This window comes from Mangifera indica, chromosome 10 (genome assembly GCF_011075055.1).
Source record: "Mangifera indica cultivar Alphonso chromosome 10, CATAS_Mindica_2.1, whole genome shotgun sequence".
Classification (NCBI taxonomy): Eukaryota; Viridiplantae; Streptophyta; class Magnoliopsida; order Sapindales; family Anacardiaceae; genus Mangifera; species Mangifera indica.
In genome coordinates, this window is record NC_058146.1 from 14984085 (window position 1) to 15004309 (window position 20225).

The 20225-nt window shown below is 33.9% G+C and overlaps 3 protein-coding genes across 4 annotated transcripts in view; all 3 read left to right on the forward strand.

The window, feature by feature from the left end:
• Positions 1–20225, forward strand: part of LOC123227497 (putative disease resistance protein RGA1) — an 81443-nt gene that overhangs the window by 39637 nt on the left and 21581 nt on the right. The window lies entirely within an intron of this gene.
• Positions 241–1463, forward strand: LOC123226787 (probable potassium transporter 13). The gene is made up of 4 exons (XM_044651307.1): positions 241–287; positions 658–818; positions 914–1162; positions 1405–1463. The coding sequence occupies exons 1-4, from the start codon at positions 241–243 to the stop codon at positions 1461–1463; spliced, it is 516 nt and encodes a 171-aa protein (XP_044507242.1).
• The window catches only part of LOC123227490 (probable LRR receptor-like serine/threonine-protein kinase At1g56130), a 191347-nt gene continuing 187911 nt past the window's right edge, over positions 16790–20225 (forward strand). Inside the window, exons 1-2 of the mRNA XM_044652350.1 lie at positions 16790–16900; positions 17381–17425. The gene's annotated coding sequence lies outside the window, so the exon portion shown is untranslated. The remainder of the gene's footprint in view (positions 16901–17380; positions 17426–20225) is intronic.

Consider the following 20225-nt stretch of genomic DNA (forward strand, 5'->3'; position numbering starts at 1 on the left):
TATTATAGATACAATTTTCTGTGTGAAAAAAATATAAATTATTGTTAATTTTTTAATATTCTATGTTCAATATTCAAATGATTTATTTTATCGTTTATAAATTTATTATATATAAGGAGATTATTATTGTCCTCTATATTGTTTGCATCAGCCCAACCATTTTAAAAATATTATATTGTTCTCTAAATTGTTTGCATATAATTTACTCTAATTTTAAGTACTTAAATTTCTCATGTCGAAATGGTGGATATTAAAAGTATAAATAAGCTGACATCATATGGTCATATGTAGGTCTTGATCAAAACCATATTGGCTTAGTCTTGAAAATTGATTCAATTTGATTTAATTTAATTTAAATTTATTTAATTCAAATTTGAATTAAACTTGACTCCGGTGGGTTGGCTCATTTCTAATAAACCAAGTCAAACTCTACTTTAAAAGAGTTCAACTTATTTGATTCAAGCTTCACTCGCAACTTAATTCAAGTTATATCACACAATTGTTAAAACGATATTGTTTTGATCATTATTGGATAAAATGATATCATTTTGTTAACCTTTAAACTTCAAACTTAAGGATCGAGTCTAACCCAAAATCCCCTTCATTGGTCTAATTGTTAGCAGTCACTCACCATCCCTTGAATGTTTTGTGTCACAGGAGGTTCTTCTCTTACCAGAGCACATTTTCGGGAAAGTTGAGGCTTCATGAGGAAGACAATGTAATTCTCCGGGTACTTTCTTTGGTTTTCTGGACTTTGACTCTAATCCCTCTCTGCAAGTACATTATAACTGTCTTAGGAGCAGATGATAATGGTGAAGGTGCTCTCAAAAAACCTGCATGTTCTCAGTTTATTTATTCTAAGATATATATGTCTGCGTGTTTTTGGATTCCTGAAGGGGCCTCGTTTCCGCAGGTGGAACTTTTGCTTTGTATTCTTTGCTTTTTCGGCGTGCAAAGTTGGGGCTTCCAAGTGCTCCTCATGCAACAGCGGATGAGTATTCTCCTTACACTTCTGAAACACCTCTCAAAGAGAAGAGGGGCAGTTTGCTTGTAAAGGAGTTCTTTGATAAACATCATAATTCTCGAGTTTTGTTGCTATTGGTTGTGGTTTTGGGAATCAGCATGGTTATTGGCGATGGTAGTCCAACTCCATCAATCTCTGGTATTATTTCTATCGTACATTACATATATTTTCCATGTGAAGTTATCGATTATGTTACAGAGCTTTATGGTATGGTTCTGTCTACAGATCCCTATGATAAGTTTTAGCTACCGCACAATGTATTGGCCTCCAAGAATTTCATGGCTTTATCTTATTTTATTGCATTTAATATATTTTGGGTTTTTTGTTTTTATATATTTTATTAATTTTCTACTCACCTTAATTGTGAACATGTATTGTAGGACAAAGGGAGATTAAGCCAAATGGTGCAGTTAGTAAAGCATATCTTCCTCTAGATTGATTCAGAATTTCGGTGTTTACAAATATAATTCAGCGTTGACTGTTAAACATTACCTTCCATAAAGTGATTTGTTCAAAAAAATGTTCATTAATGTATACAGTCTAAGTTTATTCCAATAAAGTTTCAGATTAAAAATAAAAAACATTAGTTGTTGAAATTCTGTTCTGCCAAAGAGTAGATTACAGGGTGTTGGTGTTTGAGATGCAAAACAACATCTTTGATTTTTATGGATTCACAAGTGCAGCAATTTATAATATTTGTGTGAAGATATTGGTCGCCTAAGAGCCCTTCAAAGACTTTGGATTTTTGAATGTCCAAGTTTAATCTCATTATCACGTGGTGTAAGAAACTTAAGCTCACTAGAAAAACTTTGGTTGAAAGATTGTGAAAGGCCTAATCTTGATTTGAGCACAGGATCAGATAAACAAGGCACAGGACCTCCTCTTCGATTGACTCAAATTCATGATACCACAACTGGCGAAATTGCTGCAATGGCTTCTTCAGTGTTCGACAAACACTTTGGGACAACTATTCATTCATCGCTGTCCAGAATTGTCATCCCTACCAGAGGATATGAATCATCCCAACTCTTTGAGGGAACTAATAATTAAAGGCTGTCCTAAACTGAGGGAAAGATGCAAACCAGAAACAGGTGAAGATTAGTCCAAGATTTCTCATATCCCAAACATTCAACTTCACGGAGAGATTATCAAGTCAAACGAAAATTAGGTATGACCGTATGACCAATCCATATCTCTTCTTCTTCATTTGGTTTAAAATTTGTACTAATACAAAACTGATCCTATTCTTTGTTTTATATGTATGCAGGGAAAACTTGAATCAGATTTGTGAGTTTTCAACCGCATAATTAAATTCTTCCATTTCCATTGAAATAGCCTAATTTGGAACACTAATTCTACTGAATGACTTTGGAAGAAATGGATCTGGCTGATGGATTTGCAATCTAATCTTTATGAAGAAAACTCATGACAGACTATTTAGCAAAAGCTATTTCTGCAGTGTCTCTAAGCAGAAGTTTGCTATATGCTTTAGAATGTTCGAGCATTTCATTTGCAAAGCCTGCGATTGACTTGGGAGTTGGCCTGACTCGTGAAAGTCCGCCAAAAATACAAGAGTTATGGTGGTGTGACAACATCTGGGCTATTGAAAACCTTTATTCTGTTTTAGGTGGTTGAACAGTTATTGGGGATTCTACTGTATTAACGGTGGTCGTCGGCCAAATTTTTCAGGATAGAAGTTATTTTCCTATACACGTTCCTTTATGGTCAAATTTTTCTTGTCAATCTTCTTGCAATAGGAACTAATGTCTCTTGTTAAGCATGAACTGAGCTTCATCTTTTTATCAATTCCACTTAGAACAGATGACACAGACTTATGTACATATATACAAGTGAAATGAAACGGTGAGTCTTCGTGCTTTCAGAGCTTCTCTTATTAATTGAATGAGCCGATATGTTTGTCTTTATATGGAATTTTTAACTCATTCATCCTTCTATACACTCAAAATTCGTGTTCTCTTTTCATCTCAGGTCTGTCGACGAGCACCTAATAGGAGTAGAAATGGGCACTCTTCCTATGATTTTAATTGAGATACTAATGGAAATAACCATTTTTTCAAGGGGTTATAAAAAAATAACTATAGTTTCCACATTTTTGATACGGATATGTATTGAAAGTATAATACGATTATGAATTATTGTAGACAATTGTTAATAAGTGTTTTTATTTATATTGACATTATAATTTTTTTTGTTTTATCGTTTGTAATTAATATACATAATTTAAAATTTTATATAAGATAAGTTACATTAATAATAATTAAAATTTGAAAAGATTCGAGTTAATCTATTATAATTATTGTGAGAGGATTAGCTGAAATTTACAAAAAATTAAATGAGACACAAGGTTTTTTTTCCCGTTGTTTGGTTTGATAATTAAAATATTTATGTTTACACAGTTATCAATAGTTTGAGTATAGTATAAAAATAATACAATATAAAAACATTTACTTTTGTGTTGTTTCATCTCTTTTTTTTTTTTATATTTATAGGCAAGATTTTTACAAGAAAATGTATATTTGAAACTCTTGAAATTTAGGATCTTAATTCGTAAATTAAATTTTGAGTGGGAGAGAGTTATGATAATACATGACATCTTGTTTATAAGAAAAGTTAATATCTTGATGGATGCCATTACAAAGGTGTTATATTGTAGAATCTAAATAGGTCATTCTTCCATTTTAGGAGTTAGAGGTAGCAGTGGATTGGATCTGACCATATTGGACCGATCTTGATGCAGAACATTGAGCCCACATATCAGGTTGTGCAAAGGCAAACTTGTCATATGGAAAAGATGTAACTAGAAAGGGTATTTTGGTATGTGGATCCGATTTTGATTACAATGTTCTATGAGAATACATATGTAATTGTTGCTAAATAATTCAACTTTTGATAAGATAATTTAGTCCAATTAAAATATTAAAAATTTCTGATAACCAGACTTTTTAAGTCAAAAGTAAAACATTGTCCTGAAAGAAAATATGCGGCTCTATTGTTTTCTCTTAGAAGTTGCATTTTTAATAAAGTCATAATAGTGGATTCACCTTTTAATTCCCGTCTTCCTGGAATCAGAGTTGAAATCAGGCTCATTGCTCTTTTTCAAATTTTCAACTTTCATTTATAACTTCTTAAATTTTAAAAAAAAAAAAAAAACTCCTTGTTTCTATTTTTTTCCAATTTTTCATGGTCATGTTATGTTTGGTGTTCTTGAAATAGAGTAATCTTTTTCTGTAGAAAACAAAACCTAGATTTTCCAGGCCGTTTCCTGTGACCGTACTGCTGCCAACCTTCAGAAAAATTATGTTGCAAAATTACCTTCAATGGTCTCAATTGGTACTTCTCATTATTTAGGGCAAAGGGAAAACATGTTTTCGTATAGTACTGAAACCAAAAGAAGGCGACAGTGGTTATCAAGCTTGGTCATCCGAAAATTACCTTGTCATGTCCTGGCTGATTAATTCCATGGAGCCAAAAATCAACGGGAGCTATCTCTTTTACAAAATTGCCAAAGAGATTTGGAGCGTTAGGAAGGAGATGTACTTTGATCTTGATAATTATGATAAGTTCTTCGAAATCATGTCTACTGTTAAGGAATGCAAGCAAGACTATGCTTATGTGACACTAAATTTTCATACGTTGACAGGTTTATAGCAAAAGATGGATCTATTTGTGAATGTTGACTGACACTATGGAAAATGAGGGTGTTTTTGATTTCTTGCATGAGCAAAACAAAGATCTTGATGATGTTAAAGGGTCATGTACTCGGATTTAGACCACTTTTCAATATTAAAGAAGCTGTTGCAGAAGTTTGGAGGGAAGCAAGATAAAATGTGTGATGCTTGGTAAAAGGCATTCGTGAATTTGCTAATATGGAACAAAGTTTTGCACTTTATCTCCAAAAGAAACTATTAGTGTAAACCCTAAAAACTATTTGTGTTGTCGGTTTTACGAGATTTTATCTTGTATATATACATAATAATGATTTATTAATAAAAAAAATAGTTATTTTGTTTATATACATAAATTGCTTCATTTATTTGTTTTAATAAAAAGTATGTTTATGAACTGTATAGATAATTCACTTAATATGCACAACTAAATTATTGAATTGTTCCCTAAAGATGTAATATTAATTAGGCAATAATTTAACATAGTAGACATATTTAATACTTCCATTGAATATCATGAGATGATTTAGTTTGGGTAACGATGATGGGCATGTTACTAGGGTATTAATATGGATCAACAATTAGTGAATTGTTTTTCGATCATGATCAATAACAATGAGTCATGTAGTTATTACAACATAGTCAATGATTTATCGTATGATTGTATTAACGTATGAAATAATCTTTCGATCTAAGATATCATAGTTGGATCCAATACAAATACATGTGATTCATATAAATACGAGGCTAGTCATGTTCCATACAAAAGGCCATGTTGGCCATGTATTGTTTGTATGCAAATGATGGTCAACTCAAATTTATTAGATTTAGACTATCTGTTGACTTTAATTTGGAACACTAATTCTCAAGATTTGAAATTTAATTTTTGCATATTCATCTTTCTTAGTAAGATATATGATATTTAAAATTATTTGGTTAAATTTTAGAGCTTTGCAGACCCTTGAACATGAAATTCTAAAAAATAATTTGAAGTCAAGCATTGTTTTTATTGTATGTGTTGATTAAAGAAAGAAACCAGCTTAAGAATCCATAATATCTTAGTTTTAATATCTGGGATCCTAAATTTTCTTATTAAAAATAGAAAAGAAATAATAGTTGTTGAAATTCTGTTCTGTGAAGGATTAGATGACAGGGTGTTGATATTTGTGATGCAAAACAATGTCTTTATGATTGCCAGTAATGTCCTTGGATTGAGTTGTCTTCAAAGAAACTTGGCCTATAATAAGAGTGCTCCACACTGTAAGCTGCTCTTTCTTATTTTCCATTGTTTGATTTTTTTTCAATCATTTGGTGCACTGCAATATTTCCTTTCTTAGCCGATTCATTCGATACTAATCAATCTTCCTTTCCCTCTGGATATCTTAGAAATGTTGTGATAAGCATTAGCATGCCATCTGACATCGAAGAATATAAAAAGTTTATAGACAATGTAAAGAAATATGGAGAAGAAAAATATATTTCACATTATTTTATGTACAAAACTCACCCACATATATACAACTAGTATTAGCCTATAATTAGAAAATATATCTCCTAACTTAATTAGAGAATCAATCTCCTACCTAGAATAGGAAACTTATAAATAATTAAAATCCCTAAACTTTAGGAAACAAAAACATAACAGAACTATACTTTAGGAAATAACAGATTTCAACACCCCTTCTCAAGCTGGGCAGCAAATGTTAAGTATGTCAAGCTTGGAACACATATTTTCAAACTGAGATCTAGGTAATGCCTTGGTGAAGATGTCTGCTATTTGAGAATTGGTAGGAATATAGTTCAACTTGATAACTTCCATTTCAATCTTCTCCTTGATGAAATGCCGATCTATCTCCACATGCTTTGTTCGATCATGATGAAGTGAATTTTTGGCTATGTTAATAGTTGCTTGATTATCACATAGCAACTCTATAGGCATAACATTGGGAACCTTTAATTCTTCCAACAACCTTTGTAGCCATATTCCTTCACAAATTCCTTGAGCTAAAGCTCTGAATTCAGCTTCTGCACTACTGCGAGAAACTACTGATTGTTTCTTGCTACGCCAGGTTACTAGATTACCCCAAACAAAAGAACAATACCTAGAAGTAGACCTTCTATCAAGAGGTGATCCAGCCCAATCTACATCTGTGTAAATGCTTACTTGCCTATATGCACTTTTCTTAAACCAAATGCCTCGACCTAGGGTTATTTTAAGATACCTAAGTATCCTGTACAGAGCTCCCATATGTTCCTCATTTGGGCTGTTCATGAATTGTCTTATTGTACTAACAACAAAGCTAATATCAAACCTTGTATGAGAGAGATAGATAAGTTTCCCAACTAACCGTTGATACTTTCCTTTGTCTACAAGAGGACTTCCCTCTAGTAATCCCAACTTTGTTGATGAATCCATGGGAGTTTCAGTTGGTTTACAGTCAGTCATTCTAGTTTCCTTAAGCAAATCTTGGACATATTTGTGTTGATTAATTCAAACGCCCTTCTTGGATCTTGCTACCTCCATACCTAGAAAATACTTTAGACAACCAAGATCCTTGATTTCAAATTGTTTGCCCAAGAATATCTTCAACTTTTGAATTTCATCTTCACTATTTCCTGTGATGATGATATCGTCTACATAAACTATAAGAACGGTAATAAAGCCATTTGAAGTATGATTTACAAACAAAGTATGATCTGTTTGACATTGAAGATAGCCAAACCCTTTCACAGACTTCGTAAACCTTTCAAACCAGGCTCTTGGTGACTACTTTAACCCATACAAGGATTTCTTTAGTCTGCAAACTTTGTTCCCAAACTCTGCTTCTAAACTAGGTGGACTGTCCATGTATACCTCCTTCAACAAATCACCATTTAAGAATGCATTTTTCACATCCATCTGATGTAGTTGCCAATCTAGATTCACTGCAATTGACAAAAGAACCTTGACTATATTCAGTTTTGCAACTGGAGCAAACGTCTCTTCATAGTCTATTCCATACGATTGTGTGAAACCCTTTGCTACAAGTCTTGTCTTATAGCGTTCAACACTTCCATCTACTTTATATTTTACTACGAAAACCCATTTGCATCCTACTGTCCTTTTACCTTCAGGTAGTACTGTTAATTCCCATGTTTGATTTTTCTGTAATACTATGAGTTCTTCTTAAACAGCTTGTCTCCACTCAGGTATACTCAAAGCCTCTTGAATAGTTACTGGAACAGCAATATTAGAGATATTCATAGCAAATAATTTGTAATTAGGTGACAAACCTTCATATGACACATATTTGCTAAGAGGATACAATGGTCTCTCTCTACATTTTCTCATGGGTCTTTTTTGAGCAATTGGCAACTCATTTTCTGGCTAAACATACTCATTATCACTAGTTAGAATTTTTTCACTCTGATTGTCACATTCTTTTGTCTCAAAGAAAGTTCATTTGAGGTAGAAAATGGAGTATTTGAGTTAAATTGGACATTTGATCCTGGTGAGAAATCATGAACCTGCTGAGTAACATCTAGATTAAATACAACTCTATCATGATTTGGCTGCCTTGAATACACGCGAGTTAGCTTTTGGGACAGTGTTTTAGGTGACGTGTTTGATGAATTTTCCTGGATAGATTCTATTTCTTGGGGCAGTGTGTTGAACTAATCAGTACCATCATCAAGGTTTATGAATTTTGTGACTTCTTGGGAATATACAGGACTAAAACAGTATTTTGGAGTTAGAGAATGACTATTGACTGGGCTGTAAACTGGTTTAATTGAATTATGACCTGGTGTTTTGTTATTAGAACTGGAAACTGGTGCAAAATCATTAAGAAACTGTAATTCACTTACCTCTTCCTCCTTGCTAAAAAAAGGTTGATTCTCAAAGAAAGTAACATCTATAGAGATAAAAAATTTCTTAGATGTTGGGTGATAACACTTGTAACCTTTCTGATTTGGGGAATAACCAAGAAACACACATTTAAAGGACCTAGGATCTAATTTACTACGATAAAGGGAATTATTATGCACAAACACTGTACACCCAAAGACTTTAAGAGGAATATTTGACAATATATGACTATAGGGATATACAGTAAGCAAAATTTGAATAGGTGTGTGAAAGTGTAATACTCTAGATGGTTGCCTATTGATTAAATAGACTGTCGTAAGGACAACATCCCCCCAAAACCTTTTAGGAACATGCATAGTGAATAATAGTGATCTTGCAACTTCTAAAAGATGTCTATTTTTCCTCTCAGCCACACCATTTTGTTGTGGGGTATAAACACATGAAGTTTGGTGTATAATTCCCTCATTAAGACAGTAATCTACTAGAGATTTATTGACAAATTCTTTTCCATTATCAATTCTTAAGATTCGCACCTTAGTTTGGAATTGTGTTTTAATCATGGAATTGAAATTTTTGAAGATATTGGCCACTTCTGATTTTTCTTTCACGAGAAATACCCAAGTAACTTGAGTATGATTATCAATGAATGAAATAAACCATTTAGCACCAGTCGCAGTAGGAATTCTAGATAGGCCCTAAACATCACTATGAATAAGTGCAAAAGGCTTGGAAACATGGTAAATGCTAGGAGATAGAAAAGCATGAGTATGTTTAGATATCTCACAAATTTCACAAGAAAATTCACTAGGACTTTTATTAACAAATAAATCAGGAAAACGTTTCTCTAAGTACAAGAAGTTTGGGTGGCCTAACCTATAATGCCATAACATCACAGTACTTTCTTTATTTAAACTAGTCCTAGAGTGACTTTGAGTAACTACTTGCTTGGTGGAATGACATTGTGAATGGAAGGCAGATTCCATTTTTAGAATGTATAAACCAAATTGTAATTCAGCAGTTCCAATCATCCTCTTCGAGATCAAGTCCTGAAAAATACAATAGGTAAGGTAAAATGTAGTGAAGCAATTTTTGTCATAGGTAAGTTTGGAAACGGATAGCAAATTACAGTCTAAGTTTGGAACAAATAAGACTGATTGTAAGGTTAAAATTTTTGAGAGAATAACAGTACCATAACCTACCTTAACACTAAAATTACCTCTGCATGGCTCAAATGTATTGAACACATTAGGATCTCTTGTCATATGGTCAGTTGCCCCCGAATCTATAATCCAAGAACCTGGTTTTTTATTTTTAATACTCAAGGCACTGGAAAATGTACCTAAATGTACCATAGAACCAGTCCCAATAGGTGTTGATAAAGAGTGACCAAATAATTTTTGCAACTGCTGAATCTGTTCCTTGCTGAATAGATTTTTGTCACTGTCACCAGTATTATTTCCACATGCAGAATATCCCTTCTTGGTCTAACTACGTGGCTTCCAATCTGTTGGCCTTCCATGAATTTCCTAACAAGTTTCCTTGTAATGGCCTAGATGACAGCAATGATCACACTATGGTCAGCTTTTTTGGTTTTACCATCAATAGGATTGTTTGAATTACCTCTGGCTATAAGTACTGATGCGTCTCCACTGGTTGGCATTGACTCAGACCTGAGCATTACCTTCTTTCGACTTTTTTTTCTACGCACTTCAAAAACCACCTCTCGAATGAAGGGCAGTAGCTTAACACTCAATAGTCTGCCACGAACCTCATCTAGGTTATCATTCAAGCCGATAAGAAATTTAAAAATCCTCATCTCTTCCAGGTATAATTTGAAAACAGCTTCATCATCATTACACTTCTAGTTTAACTTGTTGGACATGTCTACCTGCTGTCAAAGGTGTGACAATTTATTGAAATACTCTATCACCGTTAGTTCACCTTGCTTCACTTCATGTAAAACTCTTTCAATTCTAAACCTCTCCAAAATATTATCTTTATTTGAGTAGGTTTCCTTCACAGCTTCCCAAACTTCATAGGTCGTTTCATACAATAAGAAATTTTCTCCAACCTCTGGTGTCATGGAATTTATGAGCCAAGACATCCCCTTGCTGTTATCAGCCTCCCAAATCTTGTACCCTTTGTCTTTCTTTTCTGGAATCTCCACATCTCCTGTGATAAAATCAACTTTACCTTTCCCTTTAATGTAAAGCATAACAGATTGTGACTAGGGCAAATAATTATGCCCATTTAACCTGTGGTTTGTGATGATTTGAGAACTTTGAGATGGATCGGCAATACTTCCTCCAGAGGATGAACCTTCAGAATTGACATTCAAAGCAATTCCAAATTTTAAAATGTCTGAACCTAATGTATTGCCAGAGATGTAGTTTTTATCAGAGGAAGTAACAGAGATAAGTATTGCTGGAAAAAACAATGATGAATATAGCCGGAGTTGGCTCTGATACCATAAAGAAATATGGAGAAGAAAAATATATTTCATACTATTTTCTATACAAAACTCACCCATATATATACAACTAGTATTAGCCTATAATTAGAAAATATATCTCCTAACTTAATTAGAGAATCAATCTCCTACCTAGAATAGGAAACTTATAAATAATTAAAATCCCTAAACTTTAGGAAACAAAACATAACAGAACTATACTTTAGGAAATAACAGATTTCAACACAATGTAAGTTACTACTGTAATGCCATGAGTGTGTCTCTTATTGTTTATGTTTGTTAATAACAAAAGAAAAGCTTATGAAAATAATATTAGTACTAAAGATTTCGTCTTTTCAAAAATGAGAAAAACATTGGCTCTTAAATAGTCTTACATAACAGTTTGACCAAAAAATAAGCAACCCACGTCTAACAACTCCTAGAGATATGAAAAGACTAAAACAGACAGAAAATACCACCCTTAACAATAGGGATATTGTTTGACTAGATAACTGAACAACTCAACATTTTCCTCCCTTAAACTGAATGCCTTAAACATTAGTTTATATCAGCTTTAGAACAAACTCCTAAGGCTGCTCTCAACTTTAAGAAGACATCTAACTTCATAGGTTTGGTCATTACATCAGCTAATTGGTCTTGTGTGCTGTAATAAATTAATTATATAGAACCAGCTTTTGTGAGCTCTCAAAGAAAATGGAAACGCACATCTATATGTTTACTACGACCATTCATTACTGGATTTTTTGATAGCTTAATTATAGAACTACTATCACAATAAATAACAGTTGTCTAACCTTGACTCAAGCTCAATTTATCCAGCACTCTTTTCAACCATACTGTCTGACATGCACATGAAGCTACAGTAATAAATTCAGCCTCAGTGATAGATAAACTAACAACTGGTTATTTTTTTGATAGCCAAGATACAGTTGTTGAACTCAATAAAAAAACATAACCTGATGTGCTTTTTCGATCTTTCAAATCCCCTGCATAATCGTTGTCTGTGTATGCAACAAGTTCACTATTTCCTCCCTTCTTATAGGAAATTCCAAAATCAAGCGTTCCTTTCAAATATCTCAGTACGCTTTTTGCTACTTGTTGATGAAGCTCAGTAGGATTCTCCATATACCTACTAATAAGACCCACTACGAACATCACATCCAATAGAGTAGTTGTGAGGTACATGAGACTACTAACAATCTGTTTAAAATGAGTCTTGTCTACCTTGACACCTTCTTCATCCTTCACGAGCTTATAACCCAGAACAATCGGATTATGAACTGAGTTGCTTCTATCCATTTCAAACCTTTGCAAAACCTCCAATGCATATTTCTATTGACTAATAAATACACCATTAGATTTCTGCAACACTTGAAGACCCAAAAAATACCTTATTTTGCCAAGATCAGTCATGTCAAACTCACATTTCATAGAATTTTAAACTCATAGACCATCAAATCATCATTTCCAGAAAAGATGAGATCATCACCATATAAACTTATAATTAAAATTTTACCTTTTTTTGCTACCTTGATGAAAAGAGTATGCTTATAATCACATTTCTCAAAACCTGCCTTTATGAAATAGACTTTTATACGACTGTACCATGCATGCGATGTTTGCTTAAGCCCATAAAGTGCCTTCTTTAATTTATAAACCTTGTGTTCATGTCCTTTTTGCACATAACCACAAGGTTGTTCAACAAAAATTTCTTCATTCAGCTCACTATATAGAAACGCAGACTTTACGTCAAGTTGATAGATGACCTATCCTCTTTGAGCTGTAAGAGCCATTGTCAAACGAATTGTTTCCATACGTGCCATAGGTGCAAACACTTCTGTATAATCTACACCTTGTTGCTGAGAATATCCTTTCACTACAAGTCTTGCCTTGTACTTGTCAACTTCTCCAATTTGGTCTTGTAAACCCACTTTACTCCAATTTTCTTTCCACTTTCAGGTAACTTTGTTAATTCCCATGTGTCATTCCTTTTTATTGCTTTCATTTCGACATCCATGGCTTTCCTCAATTTCTCATTTTTTACAACATCTTCAAAACGAATAGGATCAACAGACATAAACATAGCCAACTGAGTTTCATTTTCTTCTTCAGAAAGTCCTTCTCCTATTTCGTAGTCTTACATCCAAACTGGTGGTCTCTGACTCCTCCCTCCATTCGAACTAGATGAGTTCTCTATAGCCAAAGAATTAGAGGAGAAATCCTCCTCTGATTGTACATTAGTATCAAGATTAGATTCACCCTTATTTCCATCAATTTCAGCTACTTCCTTCTCCTGATCACCCCATTCCAAGTCACAGACAATATTTTCCTCATACTTCGTATCCTAATCCTAGCCTTTGTCTTCTTCGAACATAACGTCTCTGCTTATTATGATCCTTTGGGAAATAGGATCATAAAGTCGATAAGCTTTCGACTCCTTACTAACTCCCAGCAAAACACAACTCAAACTTTTATCGTCCAGCTTTGTTCTTTTATTATCAGGAACATGAACATGAGAAAGATAACCAAAAACTCTAAAATACTCAACTGAGGGCTTGACTCCACTCTAGGCTTCTTTAGGAGTCCTATTTTTTATGGCCAAAGTCAGACTTCGATTCAAGACATGCACCGTCCAATTGATTGCTTCAGGCCAGAAGGTTTTGGGAATCCTCTTTTCTGAAAGCATACTGCGGACTATATTCATAATGGTTCTGTTTTTTCGTTCTACGATTCCATTCTGCTACGGCGTGTATGGAGTTGTCAATTGTCTCTGGATACCATTCTCATCACAAAAATTATTGAATTCTTGTGAGGCCAAACGACTATTTCCCACCCAAGGTTTAGTGTTTTCTCAAATGTCCCCCCTTTAACTATGAAAACACCAAACACCTACCCATGGCTGGTTAGATTTAACAAAACCCTAACGGTGGTAAGGGTAAAATCGTTATTTTTGCTATAATATTAAAAATAAACTAAAATAGAATATAATTTTGCCCCCCTAAACTTTAAAAACTAAATTTTTCCCCCAGCCTAAGTTTTAAAAAATCACAGTTTCACCCTAGGGTTTGGTTTTGAAATCTTCGATGATCTCTTCAGCTCCGTTGCCGACGGCCTCTCCCTCTCGAAGCAACCTCTCCTTCTGACGATCTCTTTCCTCCCATTTGGAGGTCTGATCAGCGTCGGAGACGCCTTAGGAGACGAAAAACTTCGTCTTCCCCGATGAAGTTCTTTGTCTCCCAAGGCGTCTTCGACACTGATTGGACCTCCAAATGGGAGGAAAGAGATCGCCGAAAGGAGAGGTTGCTTTGGGAGGGAGAGGTCATCGACAACGGAGTCGGAGAGGTCACCAGAGATTTCAAAACCAAACCCTAGGGTGAAACTATGATTTTTTAAAACTTAGGCTGAGAAAAAATGTTAGTTTTTAAAGTTTAGAGGGGTAAAAAGAGATAAAAATTTTAGGCGTTAGGGTTCTGTTAAATCTAACCGGCTATGGGTGGGTGTTTGGTGTTTCCATAGTTAAAGGGGGGATATTTGAGAAAACGCTAAACCTTGGGTGGGAAATAGTCGTTTGACCTTCTTGTGATGTAAACTCTCCTCCTCGATCAGTATGCAAGCCTTTAATTGATGCATTTGTCTCCTTTTCAACACGAATTTTAAACTTTTTAAAGATATCAAAGGCTTCTGTTTTTTCTATTAAAAAGAAAACCCATGTTTTTCTACTAAAGTCATCAGTAAAGGTAAGTAAATACCTTTTCTTGCTGTTGGAGATGGGTTTGATCGGTCCGTAAATATCAACATGTATTAATTGAAGAATTTGTGATGCTCTCCAGATGCTTTGCTTTGGAAACAAACCTCTTTGTTGTTTTCCTACTAAACAGTCTTTACACAGCCTTGAAGGAGACTTTAGTTAAGGTAGACCATTCACTATTTTCTTTTGTTGAAGAGTTTTTAAACTAGCGAAACCCAAGTGCCCATATCTACAATGCCAAAGTTGTACCTTATCCTCAATAATTGAGTGAAAACAAACAGATGATAAAGGCTGAGATATTGCTTGTAGTATGAACATTCGTTTTTCAGACATCTTCGTGTCTATGATCAATCTTTTCTCATGATGGAACACTTTACACTTTCCATGTTGAAACATAATAGTAGGCCCATTTTCCTGTAATTGTCCTATGCTCAACAAGTTGTTTTTCAGTTCCGGTACATAGAACACTTTTGTAATAATCTGTGTTGTTCCATTCACTTACAGCTTCACGTTGCCCTTTCCCATTACAGCCAAGCTTATGTTATTGCCTAACATCACCGAATCTCTGAAACTCTCATTTAGATCTAAGAAATATTCCTTCATTCCACACATATGATTGCTACATCCTAAATCAAGGTACCACACATCTTCTTTGTTGTCTTTCTTTTTATCCATGCATGTCATCAACAACATTTCTTCTTGTGTCTCTACATAATTTGCCTCTTTCCCCTTACTTGGACATTCCCATTGAAAATGCCAAGTTTATGACAACAGTAGCATTCCATTATGGCTTTGTCAAAGTTTTGTCTACCTCTTCCTTGTCCTCATCCTCTGCCTCTAACACTTGCATGACCTAGACCACTTCCTCTTGACTGATCTCCGTGGGTGACCTTCAAAGCATGTTCTTCTTCAATGTGAGTACTCATACGCTATTCATGTACAAGTAAGCTACTTTGCAATTCGTCAATGGTCAAAGTGTCTATATCTTTTGACTCTTCAATAGAGCAAACCATATAATTAAATTTGGGAGTTATAGATCTCAAAATCTTTTCAACGATAGCAACATCTCCTTTGTTCTCACCATTTGCTTTCATCTTATTTGCTATTGCAAGTGTACGAGCATAATACTCATTTACAAATTCTTCTGCTTTCATGTGAAGAACTTCAAATTCCTTCCGAAGTGCTTACAGTTGTGCATGTTTGACTCGAGTTGTTCCTTGATATTTTTGCTTCATAGAATCCCATATGTTCTTTGTTGTATCCTTGTTAAGGATTGTTTCCAGGATTGAACGATCTAATGCTTGAAATAGATAGTTCTTTGCCTTCAAGTCTTTCAGCTTCTGATCTTCAATATTCTTTCTCTATGCATCTGTAAGCATTGCACCTTCTACTGCTACAAGAATTCCAGTCTCAATTAAGCCCCAATACTCCTTTGAACACAAGAAGTTTTCCATGAGCATTGCCCAATGATCGTAGTGCCCATCAAACTTTGAAATTGATGGCTGCACAAATGAACTCTCGACGTCATTGTTGAAGATTGCTGCTTCAACTTTTAATCAGGCCCCGTGATGGAGCTCTGATACCAAATGTTAATAATAAAAGAAAAGCTTATGAAAAGAATATTGGTACTGAAGATTTCATCTTTTCAAAAATGAGAAAAACATTGGCTCTTAAATAGTCTTACATAACAACTTGGCCAAAAAATAAGCAACCCACGTCTAACAACTCCTAGAGATGTGGAATGACTAAAACAAACAAAAAATACCACCCTTAACAATAGGGATATTATTTGACTAGATAACAGAACAACTCAACAATGTCTATCTTCTTAAAAAGTTTTTTCCCTTTCTGCAGGGATTTGGTTTTCAACAACTTAACTATCAAATCCCAAGTGCTTTGTTCAGATTGATACTCTTACTTGTAAATTTGTTGAAGCTTACCTTCATATATTTAAGATTTGACTATTTTATTTTAGTTAGTTTTTTTAATTTTAGATTTTTATCTTATCCCTACATTTTCATTTAGCATACATTAATTTGTTTGTTGTCTCAACTGCCAGGTTTCTTGGAAAAAGTGGCCAATCAGGAACCATTCCTCAGCAAAAGGCTGCATATCTTCAAAACATGTAAGCTTTAGCTTCAGTTTTCTTGAGAATTATGCGTATATATCATGTCGAATTAGATGGATGTTTTATGTCAATATTTGTTATACCTTCCTTGAAAGTTTTAGATGTTCAATTGTTGAAGAGGTATTGGTGCCAAATGCTTCGTGAATAGATTAAGAAGAAAAAGAATTAAACTTATCATACAAACTGAAGAAGAATGAAAAATGCACTACTGCTACAAGTATGTATCTTGGAATTAGGCCAACCGATTAATTTTAAAAATCTAGACAATAATTGTAAGTAATTGATGAAAGTAATTGAAAGTCTTGGCTGAGTAGTTTCTTTCCAGATTTATATAAATTTCCCCTGGTGTTTAAAATTCTAATTTGCTCAGAGATTTATCTTACAATTATTTTTTCAGTTATGATTTGATGTACTATATCCCTGGCAATTTTACTTCTTACTTCAAAGTATAATTGATCTTTGTATTGGACTGAACAGGAATCTAGCGGCCAGCAATTTCATTTTTGACAGCTCAAACATCTGGTTGGTTATAGCTCATTTTTCAATATATAACTAGAAATATATAGTCTCAGCAATGGGATATGTTGTGTTTTAACAAACATAACTGGTAATATTTTTGTGCCTTTCAGTATTCTCCCTGGATTGAATTGTCTGCAGAGAAATTTCCCCTGCAGTAAGAATGCTCTGTGTTGTAAGCTTCTTCTTTCAGCTGTATAACTGTTTTATAAAATTTTGTATATTACCAATTTACCTTTCTACTATATTGTTGTTGTTGCTTTGTAAATTGTTTGTTCATTAAGCTCTAGTTCGGATAACAGGGCTAAACTGATACTGTAGCATACGTTTGCAAAATGCAGATTCAAGTTTTGCAAATCTAGTGTGGTGGTGAAGAAATGAAAGTTGATAGCATAGTGTATAAGGCTGATAACAATGATATTGTTGGAGCTTCTTCTAATCTACTTGATGTAGAAAAACTGGCAATTACTGTTGCCAATTTGTTTTCTGATAAGAAATCAATAGATTTAACACACATGTTCAAAATGCTAGCTCACAAGTGACTGGCACTGTAGCCCCAAAGCTTTATCAGTCTTCAAGGCAATCCCCTGAATCACTTAGATATTATGGACTTTGTCTAGAAAATGGACCTTACAATGTAAGCTTGTCCTTTGTTAAGGCAACCTTCTTGGTAATCAAGGCTCACAAACATGGAAGAGTCTTGCAAGGCTTGTTTTTACTATCTATGTTCAGGTAAACTTGCTGGAGAATTTTGGTTCTTGTCCTTGAATACACAGCTTCTACTATTGTAGTTTCATCTATTTACTCTCGTGATTGATCCTGCAGGGAACTCTCCAGTTAATAAAAATTTGGCATATCAAAAGAAGCAAGCGAAAATAGGAGAGCACTTGACAAAGAAATGTAATGTTAATGTATCTGAGAACTATCTTGAAATCCATCTTTTTGGTTGGTAAATGGACTTTTTGCATCTTAGTGTCATTCCAAGTACATTATGTGATTCCTTTGGATATTATATGCTTTAAGATGAGTTAATGACAAATGTACATTATATGCTTTCTGATATACATATAATTGAATTTTCCTACTCAAATTTCCCACCAACTGCTGGTATTTCATGTTAGAAGATCCAAACTATGTTGATTGTTGGTATTGCAATAGCTCTCGGAATTTCAGGCTTGTTACTGATATTTGTAACTTTTTGCATGTAGATAAGAAGAAATAATGATGTTGTAGAAAGCAAGTGTTCAAGGGATTATTAAAATAACAATAGTTGTAGTCTCATAAGTCAAGCTTGCTCGAGAGATATGATTTATGGTTATAGATCTACTATTGCAAGATACGCTTTCGATGGAAGGGCAATATCTGTAAGCAACTTTCACTAGGATCCCACCAAAGGAAAAATTAGCTTGTTAATGAAATGGCTACCATAACTGCAGAGCAACATTGCAATCTTCTCATTATCCGGTTGTTGCATCGAGAGAACTTGACTCCTCTGTGTAATTTAGTATCTTGAAAAACAAAGGCCTTCATCAAGTATTGATTGGTATGAAAATGCTAACTGATGATCAATCTTAGTTTAAAATTTATACTATGTTTTCCTTGCAAGCAACTGTAACATTAATACTTGTGATTTCTCTCCTATGATTTACAATATAAAAGTTAAAAGTTTCAGAACAAAATATTAATTTTAAAACTTTATGTTCAAGAAATCATCATGCAAAATGCTCTTCAGGTTTAGCCTTTTCATCACATAATCCTCATCACAAACCTATATGCAAAGTCCTTCACCTAATGTTTTATTGGTGCATTGGATAGGACCGTTTAATTTGATACCATTTGTTAGACACTCGAACCTTAATAAATGCTGATTGGGTCTCTTCCACTCAAAAACATAGACCCAAAAACATTTATGGAGTTCTCGTAGCATTTTAGGCCAACTTGCACCTTGTTGGTATAGCATGTCCTATTACATCAAACCCACCAACATGTTCCTCTACTCATCAAATAAAAGAACACTAAAAAATCCCTAGAAGCTAAGGTTGGATTCAATTTGAGCCGAATCTGAGTTTGGACTTGTTTGAATTGATTAGAGATATAGTTGATTGAGATGAATAGTACACTAGTAGGATAAATAGAGTTACGATTGGGATAAATAGTGTTGTCAAAGGGTGATTTAAACTAGATTTCAGTCTGACTACCCAATTAAGACTCTAGTTCAAATCAAGTCAAACACCAATTTAAGCCAAACTAACTTAGTTCGAATCCACCCTCACTAGACGCCAACTCCATAGTCGATAATTACAATTGCATAAAACAACGTTTCCCACCAATAGGCATCTTCAAGCTCAACACTTACTGAAGTTGAGGGATTGTTTTTACCAGTACAACTAATTCTAATGAGATCTCCACATAACAATTCATTGCGGATATATATTGATCCATCTATGTTTAAAGCATGCTTTTAAAAACTAGCAATCCAATCAATTGAATCGTCACCTATTAACAAAAACAGTTACGATTCGCTTAAAAAGCATTTTTGAAGTTAGACCAGACTGGATTGGAAGATTTGAATTGGGTTACATAAAAAATTAGTTTTTTTAAAATTCATTATTGGAACTTAAACCAAAGTTCTCATCTATCAATTTTAAGTTTTTATACCATCAAATTAAGTTTATTTTAATGATAAAATAATTTTCATTATATATTTAATAATAAATTATACAAAATTCATTATTATTTTGGTAGTGTCAAAACGGACAAACTACCCTATCCACTGAGTTGATGTCCTATCCGATTCCAAAAATAT

Bases quoted from the DNA above. Each gene is read 5' to 3' on its own strand.
- LOC123226787 (XM_044651307.1), top strand. From the start codon at position 241: ATGGTGGATATTAAAAGTATAAATAAGCTGACATCATATGGTCATAT. The intron at 288-657 runs GTAGGTCTTGAT...TTTGTGTCACAG, and splicing joins CTGACATCATATGGTCATAT to GAGGTTCTTCTCTTACCAGA. The intron at 819-913 runs GTGCTCTCAAAA...TCGTTTCCGCAG, and splicing joins AGCAGATGATAATGGTGAAG to GTGGAACTTTTGCTTTGTAT.